We start from the raw sequence: 19833 nt of genomic DNA, 5'->3' as shown, positions 1-19833 counted from the left end.
ACTCAAGGGGAAGTACGCCGAGGGCTGGGATTGGTCCGCTCAGCATGTTAGGAAACTCCACACGTGATCCAGATGATGGCGTCGTACTTGTATTGCATTTGTAGACAGGTGCGTTTGTTCAGTTGAAATTGGTTGAATGTCCTTTGTCAAAGAGTTGAATGGTCATAAACGTGTGTTGAGAAACGGTGAAACAGTCGAATGCGGCAGTAGAATTGCTGTGACTGAAATCCTTCAAGAAGAAAATAATCTATTTTCCTTGAAGTTTGGTTTTATCTCTGCTGGAGAAAGTTTGCTTGAGTTTCTATCTTCAAGTAAACCCCAGTCTGGTCAATATGTTGAAGTGCTGATAGTGCGAGCGTGCACCGGTGTGCCTGACAGGAAGTTTCCGCACCTTTGATGGAAACAGAGACTTTTTTTTTTCTTTCTCCCCATCATTGGCTCCTTCAGCTGTGTGACAACTCCTCTGAGACGTCTCTTCAGCTCAGACAGAGTGAGTCACGTGAACATCAAATAGCTGCAGTGCTTTGATATGGAGTCCTGCTGACGCGCGCCGGGATCGGCAGACCCTTCTTCACTCAAGCAGGAGTGGGCGGATTCCATGAGCCTCGCTCGCGACTGACATGTAAACCCCACTTAAATGTGCAGCTGTCTTAAATATATACATTTTAAAGCCTCGGCATGGTTTTTTTTCCCCCCCAGAGATACTTTTAATAGCCAGCCATGGTGCTACTCTTCAGAGAGGGACAGTAAAATCTAATGTTCACTATTTGCAAATGAGCTGATTAGCAGATCTCCTCAACCAGCAGTCAGGACTTGAGGTTCAAGACATGAATTGTTTCTTGGTTTTTTTCTCTCTGAACTTCTCATTCATACATCAGCTGACAACAAAACACGATCAGGGATCAGATGATAGAAGTTTGCACATTATTGACATTTATGTGTGTTTTCCTGTAGTAGTTCCGTCTGTGCGAAATTACAATATGATTAGTTTAGTATCTTATAGTCATGACTTTGGCCCTTAAGATGTGTTCTTCCAAATATAAGGTTGCTTTTTCACATGCATCCATTTTTTTTTTTTTTTTAACACATTCGTGTCTGAAGTTCCAACCATTCAATTTCAGAAGCAATTGACTTTGTTGTTCAATTTGTCTGTTCTATTTCTGTAGCACCAAATACAACAAAGTCCTTTCAAGGCACTTTTACAGAGAAAAGAAAATTTCTGCAGAACCAGACTCAGTGAAGCGGCATTTTTCAGTGACTCTAAACAACAAAATGCTATGAAAGTTTGTATTTTCACTTGAAAACATTGTATAAACAGGGTCTCTGTCATCGTCTGGCTCTCCCATAATAGAATTGATAGAAATAGCCACAAATTGGTTATTTGCATACACATTTTTTTTTCACTATTTGGTCAATACCTCAAAGGAAATTAAAAAAACTGAGTTGATAAAGTCCAGAATTAACTTTTTCTGTTTCCAAGGTTGCTGTAACTACTTGGAAACACCATATGTCAAGTTGGCAGATTCCCATGTATTTCAAATCATTTCAGCTTGAAATCCAAGCTTAAAAAAAAAAAAAAAATCTTTTTTTTTTTGCATTTTCTTCACACTTCTTTTGAACTGTGTGGCATCCTATCACCCTGCGTTTAGTCACTAGACACGTTCAGACAGTGGCAATGAAAGCACAGTTTTAATCTGGAAATGAAAGACGACAAAAGGAGCGAGGAAACGGTGAAAGGAGCGGAGCCTGACTGGCCAGCAGAGCCGGTCAGCCGCTGCCGTGCTCCAGCGTGTTTCAGTGCCGAAGTGGAACCTGCTGATGAGACTCTCGGGGGTCGGTGCCAGAGGACACCGCGGGTTAATAGCGTCCTCCGGGAGCCGGAGCGCCAGCTCGCTCCGCGACGTGACAGCACACGCTCTCAGCCGAACACGCACTTACTCGCAAGCACCCACGCACATACACACACACTGTACACGCCGATAATTAACACATAAATAAGAGCTCTCGGCCGCGTTTCCACACAGAAAACCACGCAGGAAGAGAATTATCAGGGACTAAAACGCTCACAGCGTCAGTGTTCAGCCTAACAATCACACAGCAAGGCCAAATGTCATGTATCAACTCACTCATTAGTTCCTGAGCAAAAACGGCTTTCTGTGCTGTGACGTCGACACCTGCCAGTGGACAAGGCTCTTAAATCTGACAGTCCGTGATGTGTGGCTCATTTCATAAGTAAAACCTAGAGAGAGAGAAAAAAAAAAAAGTACTTGCGAAATACAGCAGCACTTCAGGCTAATTTACTCCCACTAACATTACGCTTTCATTATCAAATATTAACAAGAAAATATGGGAGTCCATCAAGAACACTTCGGGGCACATCAAAGCTCTCCGAGTGCGCCTTCTGCTTTTAAGACTGCAAGATGAATCCAGGAGGATAAAACCCGCGGAACTACAGGAACAAAAGGGAGGAAGCATGAATGCTAATTTTTGCTTTGTTTTGTTTTGCTTTGTTTTTTAAATCCCATACTTTCACAAATTACTCATCTGATGGCTTGCTGATGAATGTGTGGGCTTTGTTTACATCAATTTAGCATCTTTTTTTTTTTTCCAGAGCCACTAAATGAAGCCTTACATCTGTTTTGACTGATTCGTCATCCATTGTGGAGTGTTTGTTGTCCTCAGATAGTCTGCAATTAAATCATATTTTTTAAAGCATGGTCGTTTAATGGCTCTTTGACGTGAAAAGTCTTTAGTTTTTTTTTTTTTCCTTCCTCTACAGTCAAAAAGTTACAAATTCAATTTTCCCTTTGCTAATTAGTTTGGAGTGAAATAAGTTATGTCTAACAATTGAAAATAGACTAAAGCTGCATTTACACGATGTTTTGAAGTTTTAAACCTGCGTGCCTGAAAAGACAAAAGCAAAAAAAAAAAAAAAAACCTAAAGGCGTAATGAATTTAATTGATCTTGTTCAGATGCTCTGTTTCACATGAGACCAATGAAACTGGTGTGAATGAAACACAGATTGAACTGAAGAGTCTCCAAATCAATCCAGCGCACAGCAGCGACGCGACGCGGGGTAAATGTTACAGCTCCAGATGTCTGCAGTAAAACTAATGACACTCGCGTACTGTGAAGCTTTAAAAGTCTCACTTTCACACGGTTATATAATGCAGACGGTTTAGTTGTTGCATGTGGCGATGAAAGCCCGTTTTCAGAGACATCGGCGCTTATGTAAAGTAATATGCATTTCTCATTGGACTCGATTTAAAATAATTTAAAATCAACCAGTTAAATCAGTTTCTTCACATTTCAGCAGTTGAATCAGGTCAACTGGATTTAGTCTTTGAGGACGTTTTGCCATCTTGTCCAAGTGGCTTCATCCCTTTTTAAGGAAAAAGCCACAAAGTAGCATTTAAGAGCTGTAAAGTTAATTTCGCATCATTTTCCTCCCGAATTCCCGTTTAAGTTGGAGTATATGTCTGCATGGAATAGAAGTGATTAAATCCGTCTTCTTCTGTGGTCCTCAGGGTGTCGGCACTGACCCCCACACTGCTCTGGCTCTGGCCCCGGACTCGAAGCCGACCAAGGAGAAATCGGAGGAGCCGTCGCTGCAGCACCTGGACCCTGACGAGATGAGCATCAGGATAGGTAGAGCCGGACCGCTCTCAGGCAAGCCTCCCTTCATATACCCACAGCAGCTCTTTCATGCTGGTTTTTTTTTTTTTTTTTTTGGGAAGAAAATGCAACCGACACATGTATCCAAGCGTTCACAGCAGTCGCTGTTGCAGTCCCACTTTTCACCACCGTGCTGTGGCGAGTGCAGTTCACGGCATTAATGAGCAAAGCTTACAGGGATCTTCTGTTTTCTTAAAGTCTCTGTCCTACTGGTGACATTCGAGTGCGAGAACTGACCAAAGAACTGCATTAGTGAGTTCATGGAGATTTTACAGAAATTGACTTTTTCCTGGGATGGCATTTGAAAAGAGGCTGGTGTCAAACTACCGATCAAGAAGTAAGTTTAGAGAACAAATTGAAGCTAAAGCAGCTAATTGTGGCAGAGAAAGAACGTCATTTTTAAAAAGCCCAACGCCCCCCTGCATTTTATCAGGTTCCCTTTAACGATGTTGCATTAATGCGGGATGGAAATGCACTCAGTGGACTGTATCGGCGGCGCTGTGAACGCTCTCCTCATGCTTCTTTGATGGCTACTTCTAACTTGTCCTCACACTGCGCCGATCCCTCTTACCAGCTTTCTTTGAATCACACTTGCTCTCTGACTAACTCGGAATGGCGTTCCACTCTGGCCGTCTCTTGGGAAATGATCCGCGGTTTCTGAGCTGCGCCTCCTTCTAAAAGCAGCCGTCTCGAAACGGCGTCCCCAGCAAGTCACGTTCATAATGCAACATTTCGCTCGGCGCCGTCGTCACACTTGGATGGATCGTACACATGACGGAGCAGATTTTCAGCCGCGCTGCTGCATTATGAGAGCACTTTTTTAAATCTCTCTGCAAATCACAGAAGATTTTAGAGTAATGAGTTATTACACCAAAAAAACAAAAACAAAATGCATAACTGATTCCATAAGTGGAGTCGAGTGGAAAATTAGGATGAAAAAAACAAATTGGTGAAATGAGCGAAAAGGATTTTCAAAGAAACTTGATAAACAGACCAAGGAAAGAAAATCGGTCGTCTGTGTGTGTGTGTGTGTGTGTGTGTGTGTGTGTCAGATGCTGCTCTCAGAGTGAGAATCATACATCGAGTGTCTTCAGGGGACTCTGAGCACAGCAGTGGTTTTATGCAGGCTCCTGATCAGTAATCCGATTACTCGCAACGGCAAATAGAGCAAATATTGTTACTGAAGCTGGAGTAACTGACAGCATATTACAGATACGCCACAAAGAGCTTTCCAATAAAAAATATATATTCTAATATTCCAGCCACTAACTCACGAATAGTGATGACCAAGAAGTGACAGAGGAGGGGGAGGAAGAGGCGTCTTTTATCATAATTACACCCAAAGGAGTTTGTTTCTGCGTTTCACTGGTTTTTAGTCAGGAAATGCCAACGGAGGGCTGAGCCTGACTCACCTTTAGGAAATTATCATGAATCACTCTGTGACAGTTTGGTTTGAAGTCACGCAAAAAGAAAGAACAAGATGCACTTCTCTTTTTTACAGCAAACTGGAAGCAGATGTTCAGAAGCTTCTCTTAGTTTTTGCAATCAAACACTCGACCGGCGGTCGGACCGAGCTGAAACGTTCAGGGTTATTTGGGGTGGTTCGAGAACGTCCAACCTCAAATAGACAACAGAGCTTTTCCCATAATTACCGTTCAGATTCATATGAGATTCATTTTTTGTTGTGTATCCGCTCTGCTCTTGTTGACGACCGGACATTTCTTTGGTTAGTACACGATGTACCTCTGATTTCTACACCTCTTCAAGTCTTGATTCTTAAACATCAAAGAAAACGGGATTCAGTGTCTTGCTCAAAGACACTTCGACATGTTCTTCTTCTTTTTTTTTTTTTTAATCACTAGGAATTTTCTTTTTTTAAAGAATGAAGGTAACCATTACATATTTTCAGCACTAGTTGTGACACACTCTTTTCTCACTATTCCCAAAGTGATGGGGAAATGTGTCAACACCATCCGGCTTTACAATGGAGAGCCACAAACCTCTCCATGCGCCGCATCTGTCGCAATTAGCTCAGATCTCAACAGACAATAATTGCTCACCCGCAGTGCCGTTTTGTGCCACCGCCGAAATATCTCCAAGACTCATTAATCTGTCATCTTAGCATGTTCACATGGGAATATTTGGACCGTTCTTACCCGGATGCACACTGCGAATAATATCCACTGCAGTGTTTGGCCGGCGAGTGATGAAATATCACAAGTGCACAAGAATAAGCGTGTACACGGACGAAGAAACAGCCGGAACAAAAAGTGTGGCGATGTGACAGGATGGTATTGCATGAAATGAAACCAGGGTGACGTAAAACACACTTAAAGCACAGAAATAAAAAACAAAACCCAAACTAAATACTTGGTTTTTTACAGCAGTTGTGGGGGAAAAATGCTCACTTCTGCGGGACTTTCCTTTTACAAGGCTGCCGTTGTCCTCTTTATGCGAAACTCTCACTAATGTACCTGGAGTACATGTTTTCTCACTCGATTAATTGAAGTATGAAGGAAAAATGAAATAAATCACCCTTTGGAGGACATTCTCGATCGAGCACAAACTTTCCCACCTCATCTGTCTGCCTTGTCTCTCATTTAGCATCTCCCTCTGAGTCTTACATCACTGCCTAATTAACAAAAGACCGAAGGAGGTGGCGAAATGTTTATGTCTGCAGCAGTGACATATGCTCTCGTCTGGTCTAATTAGCGAACCCACAGTGTGACTTCGGCTTTTGGGGTCCTTTAATGAAGAGCGAAGGATGGTAAATTTGAAAAGTGCAAAAAACATCTTGTTTCCTTCAACATGGCCATCACTCTCAAATATCAAACGTTCTGACTCATCACACCTGAGGAACTAATCTGGAGGCCAGTGAGCATCTTCAGGTTGCCACCATCCGCAGCTGCTGGCCTCCAGAGCCTCCAGATAAATGAAATAAGTCGGGGTGGATCTTATCATTTCCACACAAACATTTCCCTCCTGACATCCAGGGCTGACTGTTCGAAGAAAAAAAAAAAAAAGTACGATAATTCATGCACACTGTTGTTTGATTGCTGCCTCGCATCACCGTTTATTACAATAGTTGGAAAAATCCATTCATTTTCGGGTTAAGTCCTTCGAGACCATGCATGAACATCTTATTCATTTCATCTGACTCATTCCTCATATTTTTTCACTTACTGTCACAGTGATTCCACATTCATGCTGGAGTCTTTCAATAATAATGGCATTTTCTGGTAATTTTCAAACTCCTGGGACGTTGGCAGGTCGCTGATATGCAGGCAGGTTGTCAGGTACCACTGCTGCACGTTCTGTATTAACTCAGAGCCATCAAAAGAGCTCTGATGTTTCGCTTTCAGTTTCTCATCGCGGCTCACAGCCAGAGGTCCTCAATCAGGAAGCAAACTGAACTTAGAAAGTCACGCTTTCAAGTACCTGAAATACTGGCGAGTCTATTTCTGAGCAGAGAGACTGACAGCAGCTCTGTTCTGATGAGCTGAAGTAACACGTCTCCACTCCTAAAATATTATATACCATCATTTCAGTGCTCCCAAATGCACCAATACCTCCCGGCCGCTTCCCATTGTTTACATTCATGCTACATTTTCTGCAGCTCCGCAATCCTCAGATTCGCAGAATGTGGGTTTCCGGTCAGCTTTTGAGGATTATGGATCAATTCCAAATGCATTGCCTCCCTGCGGTTGGCCTGGGGGACATTTCAAGCCAGCAGGCACAGTCAACAGAAAAGAGCTTATATATTATATCAGTGGTATTCCCACGGCCCACTTGGTTACCACGGAGTGCCTCACCACACTGCAGTGGCGATATTGACAATGGAGCAAAGATCCAATGGTCTTATTTGGTAATTCTTGCAAATTAATTATTAAATTATTATGAATTTGTTCTTTTGTCCCTCATAAAACAAGCTGTCATTTGCCATTTTTATTGAGCCTAGGATGTGTGGACTGGAAAAGCAAACACCAAAACCAAAACATAATGAAAGTTTTCTGTTTACACCTGAAAACATTGGGAAAATGGTTCGGAACCATTGGTTGGTAAATCTCCACAGTCTTTATAAAGACGGAATAGAAATCTCACGACAGCGTTGTGCACACGGCTTATGCATATCGGGACGTCAAATCTTGACAGATCTGCTGTGCTCAGTACTAAATGCACAGTCGGTGCTTCAGGGAGGGCTTCTCCAAAAACGGTCGCTACATCTCTCCGATAATTGCAAACTCAAGTCCGGCAGGCATCTTGATGTGCTCACGCAGCAAAAAAAATCAACTCGTGTTTTCAGCAAATACCGACCCGTGTTTTCAAACAGATGAAACGAGTAAATGCATTTTGGTCACAGCTCATCAAGCTCGCCGTTCCCGCAGAAGCTGATAGTCTTCGCCCTCGTGCTGTTATAAGCTTAAACCTGAGTGCCGGAGTCTCTTCAAGAGGGGGGGAAACGTCAAGAGGATAAAATGGCACAGTGCTGAGCTCAGCTCACCGCCGCGTGCTGTAGTCGTAGCAGCGGTTCCGTGTTGCGTCCTCAGCATGTCGCGCTTGTGTTCACAACCCGTGTCGGGCTGTTCTTTAATGGCTTTGGTGGTTTTAACATTAATCTGCAGCCGCAACTTGCATGAAGGCAGAAGAAGGAGAGTAACGAGGACGTCGGCGTCGGCGCCTGCATCAAGCAGATTCTACTATCAGCTGCTTCTGCGTGGAATTTTCCAGAATACTCTTCTTTGCATCATTAGTTTAAAATTCCTGTTGAGCTCCTGCACACTGTTCTCTCTGCCTCTTTCAGCAATCGCTTTGATCTCCAAAGATTCTTTTTCTTGGTGAATTTCTCAACATGATTGGTGGTTGCTCTCTCTTTTCCATTCGAAAGTGCTCAAACGCCGTAACATTTACTTCCTCTTGCCTTCAACTTCATCTTGATAGTAATCTGGTGGGGGTTTTTTTTTTCCCTTGGGTGTCCAACAGCTATCTTTTCAGCCATCACAGAAGATATTTAAGAAAAAAACAATACTCAATCTGGTTCTATAGATGTGTGGTATATGAATGTGGATGGTATATTTTGCCATTTATTGTGCTGTCTTTGTCATGATGATCGATGTTTGGAACCCCAGACTAATTGGTTTCCAGCATCTTCCTTAGACTACTCAATGAATCGGGAGCTCGGAACACAAAGGGAAACATGCCAGCTGATTTTGACTCATGATGCTTTCGCTTTCAAACTGGACAGCATTTCTGCCGTTTGTATTTCAAAATACATCCCATTACATGGCCAAACTCATAACATTTGATCCTTTATTTTTCAATGAGAATCTGCACGACTTGACATTGTCGTCAGTGATGGTCATTATCAAGTGTCACTCTGACATGCAAAGCTATTCAAGTTGGCTCTTTGATTGCACAATTTCACTTTTTGCGAAAAGTCTGTGCCACAAATACAGCTCCAGCGTGCACGAGATCGAAGGACACAAAGAAAACCTGGCAAATGTTGAATGTAGAAGTGAACCGCTCTCCAAGACCCAGGCTTAACAGTGTTCAAACTCGGGATGTGTCTGGCAGCTACTGGTGGTGTTGGCTAAAGGGACAATTGGGACTCGCCGAGTCGTCTATTAAAAGAAAAAAAAAAACGTTCAGAAAAGCATAAAAATATGTTGTGTGTATTGAAAGCCATTTTGAATTTGAAAGTGCATCTATCAACAATGATTATCATCGAGAATCACCCATATTTAAGCATCTTTAAGCAGCTGACATGATCTCAAACTATGACTTTGGTGTCAAACTGAAAAATTTGACTCATAGCAGAATCACTAAACTGACTGGAGCATCAAACACTGTTCTGCTTCTCCGAACACTCTTCACAAAGTGGAGGCTATGTGGAATGATGAGAGTTTCTGATGGCCTTACAGGTGTGCGAGGTAAATTAATGATGCACATGTCTATAAATAGCCACAGCTGTGAGTCATGGGAGGATGCGACACCGTCTTCCAAGCGCGCTAATGTGACACAGTTGATAAAGACTGTATGGATTTGTCACAAATTAGGGTCCGGATTGACGCAAATGGACACAAGGAATACAATCTAAATGGGTCACGTAAGTGGGAATGATTTGGTATGCATTAATCGTACCATTTTTCTGACCATCTGTTCGATTTTTTCATGATATAAACAGACGGTACAGAACAGAAACCTCGCTAATGTGACGGAGTTTCAGTTTCTGCTGGCTTGTCTCAAGATAATATTCCTTCACAAACAAGAATGATTGACAGTGTCCTCACAGTGCTGTCTCTCAAGTGGATTACTGTCATTTTCACTCACCTCTTATTTAAATATTCTTCCATTTCTTGCGGTTCTTCTCTGCAGTTTTTATTCTCTACATAAAAAAAGAGCGAGAGAGATTAGTTCCACTCCTATAACTGTTGGATTTGAAAAGTTGATGCACAGGCCTAATACCTGTGACCATGCAGTGAAACCTTCCTAATCTGATTGGACTTTGTTCAACTGGGGTTTGTGTTTGGTTTGGTTTTGATCTTGGTTCGATTTGAGTGATGGCGGTGACTTCAGTTGGTTGTTCCAGACATGGGTCAATCCCACGATACTCCCTTCTGTTTGTTTTTGTCTTTACGAGCACTGATTTCCTCAACAATCAATATAAATGTCAAAAGATTTCTACAAATTCACTGCCTTTTCACAGGCTGAACTACCAGGTGTCTAAACAGAGAAATGCGTATTGATGGATAAAACTCACGTCTTGCAGTATGTTCACGGGAAGCAGTTCGAACCCGGACAGCATCCCATGCTTCCTGCTAACGAAGCCGCCAGTTTTAGCCGCGGACATCCACTTTCTCCAGCCGTACTCGTGTTGAATCATGTTTAATAGATCACTCTTTGCCTCCTGCTGCTCTCCAGGTATTTGAAGTGGCAAGAAGCCCCTTGTAAGCATGTTCCCGCTCCGACGTCCGTGTCGGCACACGTGCGCATGACTGCGCTCAAAAAAAAAAAAAAAAAAAAAAAAAACTATGCCAGTACCTTCTCATCCTTAATGCATGGCATCGTAAATAATTCAGTTAACATTAGGAGAAATCAAAGAGTTCCTCATGGCGTTCTGATGATTTAGCCCATCTGATTGAATTCAGCGTTCTACTATGAATCTGAAAGTCGGATTAGACCCGAACATCTCACCGCACTCAGGAAGCACCGTTCAAAACACAAAATTGTATACTTGTACATATACGTCTTTTATTTTCGAGCCTCGGAGCAAAGGGATGACCCATTTTTCATCCTGAGGAGGGGGGATGTGTTTGTTGTCTTTGATGAAAGCCTTAATGTATTTCACCAACCACATTATTCGTCTCAACATTTTATACATTTTAAAGTGAAACATTCAGGCCAGAACTTAAGTTAATTGTTGCTATTTTTATTCATCCATGTACAAGTTCCTCGCAGCAATCAGGCTTAATGCACTCGTCGCTGTGAAACGAGTGGAGAAAATTACAGCATAAAACAAGTGAAACCAGCTTCCACAGCGAAATCCCAGTGCTGTGAAATCCAGTGATTTGTAGATGTTCACCTGAGGGAGTGCAGATGCAGCGCTGTGTGGGAAGGTCCGATGCTTGCTTTTGAAAATGTGAACCCAGACCAATCGACAGTGCTCGGTGATTTTTCCTATTCTTTTTTATTTCTTCTTTTCTTTGGTTGATAGAGTTAGTTTATAAGACTTTGAAGGCGATCGAGAATTATCAAAAAATATTGTCAAATTATATCTGTTTTCGAGGGACACTTGGAAAGCATTGTCATTCTCTGGGATTGTGTGTAGAATTTTGAACAAAAAAAAAATTTAATTTCGTTTTGGAATGAGCCATAACAAAGCAAAGTGTGGAAAAACTAAAGCACCGTGAACGCTTTCCGGATACTCTGCAACCTCCATCAGGAATTAGCATCTTGATGTGTGGAAGTTATTCTCCACATTTCCCAGCGTTTCCCCCTGAGGGCAATTTGGTCTAATAAACCTGCAGGTCGGTTCTCAGGAAATGTCTCTCCAGGCAGTTAGACGTGAAAAAATTGGTTACTCAGCATGTTTCATTCCTTCCAGGTTGGTTTTACCTGTGAAAGGGTTTTTTTTTTTTTTTTTTTTTGGGGCGGGGAGAGATGAACTGTTAAGATTCTGGTTCTCAGTTGGGGAAAGCATCATTTCATTTTATGATCTAACACCAACCGCAGAGGAAAATCTGATAATTGGCAAAGATGGCTGCATCTGAATTAACTGAATTTGAAGAAGCGGTTTGTAAATATTGAGGACAGTTATCCACATCGGCTATAGTCTTGTCCAGCTTTGGAATCAGTTCGCTTTATTTTGTCCATGAAACTCGCTCGTACTGCTGCAGTAGTGCAGACTGTGACCGGATCTTCCTTGGTCTTTGTTACTGCAACACATGGGAATTAAATACAGTCGCAGGTTTTACCTTAAGCAAAAAAGTCCATCCGCAATAGATCAAGTTCAGCACAGGCTGTCAAAAAAAGTAAATGGATATTAACTTATCAAAAGAAAATAAAGTATCCAGAATGCTTCATGCTTGGAGAGGTTGTGGCAATCTGGGATTTAAACAAAATAACTTCTGGCCAGAATGATTGCTCCTCAGATATCCTCCGTGTTTCCTTCCCGTGTTTTTTTTCCTTTTTTTTTCCACCCCCCACTTCATTGCTCTTTGATAAAGGACGGTAATGCCGCCTCGTGTTTTGCTGAGCCTCAGAGTAACAGTGGAGGAAGGTTGAGTGAAGGTGGTGAAGGAACCGCCGGTCCCTGTAGAGTGAGACCAAAGGGGTAAACACTCCAAACTCTCGAAGACGGAGCCTTCTGCAGCTTCTCACTTCCTGTTTTATTCATGTCTCATGTCCTCCTCTCACCTTTCGGTTTCCTTTTTCTTTAACTCTTTTCTCTCTCCCACCAAAAAAACTCTGAATCTCCCCTCGACTTTTCCTCTTCCTCCTGTTTCCTTTTTGGTGGTGTGTCAATCCTGAGAAGTTAAAAATGAACAGAAAGTGCAGGAGTTAATTAGACGGAGAAATCTCTCTTGTATCTCCACGTCTTTAGAGCTCCACGTCTCAGCAGGTTCATTGGCAGCCCCTAAATCAGCAAAATGTCAAGTATCAAATCGCCTCTGGGTCCACAACTTACTTTCCTTTCACCCCCACGAGGGGCCAATTGATAGAATCTTTCCTCTTGTTACTTCGCGCTGCTGCTCAAACCCGACGCGAAACTTCCGTTGCTTTCAGCCTGCAATTAGTCTTTTTTGATAGAAACCAGAGGCGTTTTCCAGTAATGGTGCAGACAACCAAGCCAATAAAAAGTCATCAAGAAAACAGAGGGACGCCTTCATGGATCAATTTTTCCTTCAAGAATGATTTCCAATTCCTGTATTTGTTAAGACAGTGATTAATATCAGAATTTAACAGGAAAACAAAAAACCAAACAGCCCATGCATGTACTCAGTTTACATACATATGTATTGACAGTGCATGTGTGTTTATCTTCATAATTATTATTGGATTCTGATCAGCTGAACTGTGATTAATATCGTCCTTATAATGAACCTTTTTTTTATGGCTCCTTTTTATTGGCAGTTCCACCTCACTTGAACTGATTGGCAATTACCGGAGCCGGATAAACAAAAGGCATGCAGTTGACATTTGAGGAACCTTGTACCAGCTATCCTCAAGACAATGCAACACAACATTAAGTGCCGCCATTAAAACACTAATTACAAGATGCCAGAGGGCTTGATTTGGAAAAAAAGAAAAAAAAAAAAAGAATAAAAAGTGAGGTGAATATATACAGGAGCAGTCCACAGACTTTAAAAGTCAATTGATGGTGGGCAGTGCTGCTCAGACCATTAAAGTTATTGGATTGCAGTTTCTGATGAAGCCTGTTCAAGCTTATCTGTATGTTTGAGTTAACTGTCCGGTCTATTAGCAGTCGACCATGCTGGGTTTGAGATGTAAGTACCGATTTGAACCTAACCCTATTTTAGCAACAGATAGATGAGTTCATTATGATCATAACAGCAACAAACCAAACCCTTGTGTATCTGCACAAACTAAACATAAAACTTCAACTTGCATTTAGTCTCTTGGACAGAAACCAGAGGCATATTCCAACAACGGCCAGCTGTTTGGACAACCAGGCCTATAGAAACCTAATCACAATCTAAACAGAAAGATGCCATCTGGAATCAATTTTCCTGGAGGATTGATTCCCAAATTAAAAGGATTACTAAGTACCTCATACATGTACTCAGTCTAGATATGTGACTTTTGTCAATACGTATGTGTTTACGTTTTGTGGTGTCATCATGATCGTCCTCATGATTAAATTATAGACACAGAGAGAGAAACAAGATCAGGTTTTATCCAGCTCCTTATGGGTAATATGTTGGGTAACCTGAATCGTGACCATTAAACTGCAATGTTGCAACATTACAGGTTGCAGATGGTTGATATGACAATGCAGCCACTGAAAACGCCACTTTTTAAAAACGCCACTTTTCCTGTTTCTGTGTAAACTCGGAAAAGCACTACTTTTCTGAAACGCTACCTCTGTGCATGTGCAGCATGGCCATAGAAAATAGTTATTCTGCATATGCTGATTGAAACTATTACACTTGAGTTGCATCAGCGCGTTAACAGCATTAATGTCGGCATCCCGACATGAGCATCCGCTCGAAAACTTCTTCCCATTTGTTTTGTGCAAATCGACGCTTTGGGAAAAGTTGAAAACCCTGTGTGGAATTAACAAGCGTTTGAGTTGTGTTTAAAAAGTTTAAGCATGTGCACATGAAAGGATGAGAACATCGGAAATGAAGGCTTTCTTAATAATACATCACACGGAGATTTAGTGGTTTTTGGATTTTTTTTTTTTAAACCCGTCTTGCTAATCGGAGATATAAAAATCTGAGACAGGCCCCGGGCTGTTGTCTGCTTCACTGCCAGTTAAGTGATTTTGCAGCAGACATTCAGACTTACCAAAGACACGAAATTAATGAGGGCTTAGTCCTTTTTAAATGTCCCGAAAAGCATTCACCAGCATACAAAAAAAGTAAATAAATCTCTGCTCAGAATATGCCTGCGCTTTCCTGGCAATATAGTGAAAAACAAGCCTTTAAAATATAATGTGCATCATACATAAAATATGGTTTTTACACTCTGGAATATGGAGCCAGTATTAATTATCACCCTGAAAGCAAAACAGAAAATGCTCAATAATAATTCACACATCATACTAATTAGTATTTTCAATTTTAAACAGAAAATCGAGGCAGATGGACAGGCGGGTAAGGAGAAATATGTTGTAAATGAACTCTCCTTCTGAGCTGTGGTTTAATTAAAGAATGAAATACTATGCACCTGCATTGCCAGGTTAATTTTTTTCCAACTTTTCTTTTTTCCTGATGGGCAAACAGGAGAGTTCTGATGAATAGAGCTGGTAAAAATTGCCAATATACCTATTCTGAGTAGGTTTGATTATAAACTCATTTAGACGAAAAAAAAAAAATAAAACAACTGCACCATTCTCTTAAAGAAGTCACAGCAGAGACCGATTGTCAACTGGTTATAAACCTGCAGAAGTCGAACTGTTACCTGGGAACAGTCTATATTTCTCACGATGGCTGCAGCGGAGCGTGTTTGTGCACACATCTGATGTAATGAGCAGGAGGCAAAAAAAAAAAAAAAATCATGAAAGTGGAGGTGGAATGTCTGCCGACCGTAAGACCGTATCTTACAATGCCTGTCACGAAAGCCGAGACATTCCAGGTACATCAAAAGGCTTTTGAGCGAAAACCCGCAGCAGCCAGAGCAGCTGGTGTAATTGAGCTAATGATGAAGTGCTGCTTCATCATTAGTCCGTCCTCGGGGCAGCGTGCTCGTTTGCTGCTGTAATCCTGGTGTCATACGCTGGAATTTCATCGATTCGGATCAAACTGGGCCGACCTTTTCTGGCAGCTTGACTTGAATCGTAAATCTAAAACTGTCTTTTCAGGTCGTCCTTTTTGTCTCCTTGTAATCAAAAGGTCAAAGGTCGGTGACCAGTTGATTGATCACTCTAATATTTACAATTCATGCAGCGATTTATGTTCGACACCCACTGAATCCAGTTCAGGCACTGTGCATGCACACACACACACACACACACACACACACACACACACACACACACACACACACACACACACACACACACACACACACACACACACACACACAGAAAAACACACTACAGACAACATCATTAGCTCTTTGTTTGGAAGTAATTAATGTTGTTGAACTTTGTGCATAATTTATATGCAGTTGAAACTTTGTTAGAACTTCACAGGAATACACTAAGTTATTTACGGGTGGCTTTTCTCTCAGACTTATGGAAAACCTAAAAAGTTCACGCTCCACTAACCGTCTATCATAAACGTTGGACATTTAAGTCGATTCATGCATTATGATTTCATAAGTTTGTGTTGTTTTTTTTTTTGCAACTCGTCAGTTTCCAAGACTTGTACAACATCGCTGAAGGCGCCTGGACCCTTCATACCCACATTAGTGGCTACATATAAACGTGCTGATCCTGATGGCAGAGATGTCTCAGAGGAGAAGGTGTGATTCTGGAGCTTTAATTGGATCAGTTGGCTCGATCTGGTTCTGGCTTCCTCTCGCTGGATTTCTGCGTGCATGATTAACTTCTACAAGACAGACTTTCTCTCCTTGCACAGGGGGTGTGGATGGCTTTGTCACTGTGGCATTGCCATTTTTTTTCTCCCTGTGCATGAGTGTCTGCACACTTACATGATATCCACACCGGGGTCAAACAGTTGCCTGGCAACAATGACCAATGAAAATATGAAAAAGTCTGGCTGTTTACTCCACTCTCGGTTTGTCCCTGTGTCATGGTGTTGCTATGGCTCGTTGCCATTTCATCCTTGGCATCTCTTTACCGACTCGGCCTCACACAAATGCCTCTGTCACGCAATTCTGACTTTGGAACACATGCGGCAGGCATGTAACAGATTTTACGGTACAACAAGCTCGTAGGAATAAATGTTATCACACTCGCAAATCACTGCTCTGAATGAGGATGGGGGCAGCGGTCTGGATCGTGTAGAACGACTCCTGGTCTGAAACATTCATGAATTCATGGTAATAATGAATGTGAGGACACAACATCCCCAGGAAGCTGCGTCTCGTACTGCAGGGATGCTTCCAGATGTTCCCACTCCCTGCCCCTGGATGACGCCAGGATGGAGTACTGGAGGGTGACTCCACTTTTTTGTAAAAGTGAATGTGTGTGATCTGTTCTCTGAATGTTTGCAGCCCTAAATGTAATAAGCAGGACAGATTTTATCTATGGGTTCTTTCTTTCTGTCATTTTACTCGTCAGGCACAGTTGATATAAAATAGCTCTGCATGTGGTCCTTGTAGGGAAAAGAGCTTGACACTTTTACCCTAAAGCAGCGCTTTTACCCTTTTGTTATTCTCTCCCCTTTGTGATAGAAAAAAAAAATCACTCTGCCACCTTTCTGCAAGGTGGAAGAAATAAAAATGGTAAAAATTGCAGTTAGGTTATATGATCTCCTAAATCGTCTTTCTGCTTCATTCTTGAGCAGTACTTTCACACCGTTTCGACTCACCGAGAGAAATCACTCCATGTCCATCAGGATTGGTGTAGCATTGGTTTCTCTGAGGTGGTTATACAATGGGGGAAATAAGTATTGAACGCATTAACTGTTTTGTCATTACATTTATTTCCAAAGATGCAATTCATGTGACATTTCTTCCAGACACTGGTATTAACTGAAATAATCCACACATGAAAAGAAATCACAACATTCAAATCCATAAATAGTGATTATGTGGAATTAAGTGCAATAACACAGGAAAAAAAGTATTGAACACACTATCTGAGACTCGTTTAATACTTTGTGGAGAAGCCTTTGTTTGCAATGACTGCTTCCAGACGCTTGTTGTATGTATGAACTAATCGCCCACACTGCTCAGGTGTGATTTTTGCCCATTCCTCCGCACAGATTGTCTTCAAATCCTGAATATTCTTTGGTGCCCTCTGGTGAACCCTTATCTTTAGTTCTTTCCACAAATGTTCGATCGGATTTAAGTCAGGTGATTGACTGGGCCATTCTAACACATTGATTTTCTTTTTTTTAAACCATTCGAGAGTCAACTTTGCCGTGTGCTTCGGATCGTTGTCCTGTTGAAAGGTCCAGCCCCGTCTCATCTTCATCATCCTGGTGGATGGCAGGAGGTTCATCTCAAGAATTTGCCGATAGATGTTTCCATTCATTGCTCCTTCAATTATATGAAGTCTGCCAGTACCACGAGATGAGAAACAACCCCATGCCATGATGTTTCCACCACCAAACTTCACTCTTGGTATAGTGTTATTTGGGTGATGTGCAGTGCCATTTCTCCTCCAAACATGGTGTGTAGTATGACAGCCAAAAGTTCAATTTTGGTCTCATCTGACCAGACAACATTCTCCCAGTATTCCACAGGCTTATCCAGATGCTGTTTAGCAAACTTTAGACGAGCTTCAACATGCCTTTTTTTGAGGAACGGAGTCTTGCGGGCTGAGTGTCCATAGAGGCCATGGCGGTGGAGTGCATTGCCTATCGTTTTCTCTGTAGTAACACTTGTACCTGCTGCCTCCATGTCTTGCTGGAGTGCTTTCCGGGTGGTCCTTGGCTCTTTGAGAACTCTTCTGACCATCTTTCTGACTCCCTGGTCAGAAATCTTGCGAGGAGCTCCTGTGCGCAGCCTGTTGATGATAAGGTGATGCTTCTTCCACTTGCGGATAATGGCCCCAACGGTGCTTACTGGAATACTCAGATTCTTTGAGATAAGTCTGTAACCAGTTCCATTCTGATGCTGAGCAACAATCAGGCTGCGAAGGTCTTGAGAGAGCTCCTTGCTTTTACCCATCATGAGATGTGTCTTGTTTGACTACTTGGTGAAAAAACAACCTGTTTATAGGGCCATCAATTAGCACTAACCCAGCTGATGTTGGTTTGCACTTATAGGAAGTACAAAGACTAATTACTTTCAGGTGTGAGATGGTATGGTGCCTTTCCTTGACAAACTATACAGCTTTCCCATGGTGTGTTCAATACTTTTTTTCCTGTGTTATTGCACTTAATTCCACATAATCACTATTTATGGATTTGAATGTTGTGATTTCTTTTCATGTGTGGATTATTTCAGTTAATACCAGTGTCTGGAAGAAATGTCACATGAATTGCATCTTTGGAAATAAATGTAATGACAAAACAGTTAATGCGCTCAATACTTATTTCCTCCATTGTACATCCTAAAAACGCTGTAGGTAGACGTCAGTTTGACTGCTGAAGGGAATTCAAGCTATTTTTACAGCTCATAACCTGGCAAGGTTTGTTAAAAACCTGAGTGTCAGCGCACTACCGGAGCTCTACTGGGACATTTCTCTTGTTTGGATTAATACAGGAAAAAAACAAAACATTGCATTTCAGGATCCCTCCACACCTGTAGTGTGGACCTGGGTCAGAATTTGGTGCAGATCAGTTGACATATACACGTCTACTGGAAGTAAACAAACTCCAGTGCCAGGATTTTTTTAAATTTGTTCTTCTTTCTTTCTTTTTTGATTAAGTGACGCTTTAGCTTTAAAAAGTTCAACATTTTAATTAGCGATGTGCGATACTACTTTTTTTCCAGACCGATACCAAGTAGGAGTACTTCATCTTCAGTACTCACCTATACCGATACTTGCATACCGATACTTTATATACATAAAATGTAAAATAATGCAATGAGATTATTTTTGAAAATGAATTTTATTTCCAATAAAAAGGCAGCCCAGCCACTACGTTTAAGTCCAAAATAATAGTCTGAAAAATAAAACAAGCAACTCTGAGTTTGCACTTATTTAAATGAAATTAAGTGCAAGATAAAACAATTTCTCTGAGTTTTACACTTTACATAAAGTAAGGTTTTAAATGTACTAATTTTAATGATTTTTTTATGAACTAAAGTCAAAGATAGAAAAACCCCTGAGTTTAAAGAGTTGCTCGTGTTATTTGTGCTGCTCTCGGATCTCTGCTCTTCAGTTTCTCGGTCTT

At 41.6% G+C, this 19833-nt stretch overlaps 1 protein-coding gene across 3 annotated transcripts in view; it reads left to right on the top strand.

Moving 5' to 3' along the window:
* LOC115392876 (zinc transporter ZIP11) overlaps nucleotides 1-19833 on the top strand; it is a 137525-nt gene that overhangs the window by 62282 nt on the left and 55410 nt on the right. For 2 of the 3 annotated variants that reach the window (XM_030097533.1, XM_030097532.1), the window contains exon 5: nucleotides 3529-3670. In XM_030097533.1, coding sequence (XP_029953393.1) covers nucleotides 3529-3670 — 142 coding nt within the window. The remainder of the gene's footprint in view (nucleotides 1-3528; nucleotides 3671-19833) is intronic. The other variant, XM_030097534.1, reaches the window with a different exon arrangement.

Source organism: Salarias fasciatus, chromosome 8 (assembly GCF_902148845.1).
Source record: "Salarias fasciatus chromosome 8, fSalaFa1.1, whole genome shotgun sequence".
In the NCBI taxonomy this organism is placed as follows: domain Eukaryota; kingdom Metazoa; phylum Chordata; class Actinopteri; order Blenniiformes; family Blenniidae; genus Salarias; species Salarias fasciatus.
Note: the sequence above shows the minus strand (reverse complement) of the source record. Positions and strands in the feature narration are given on the sequence as shown.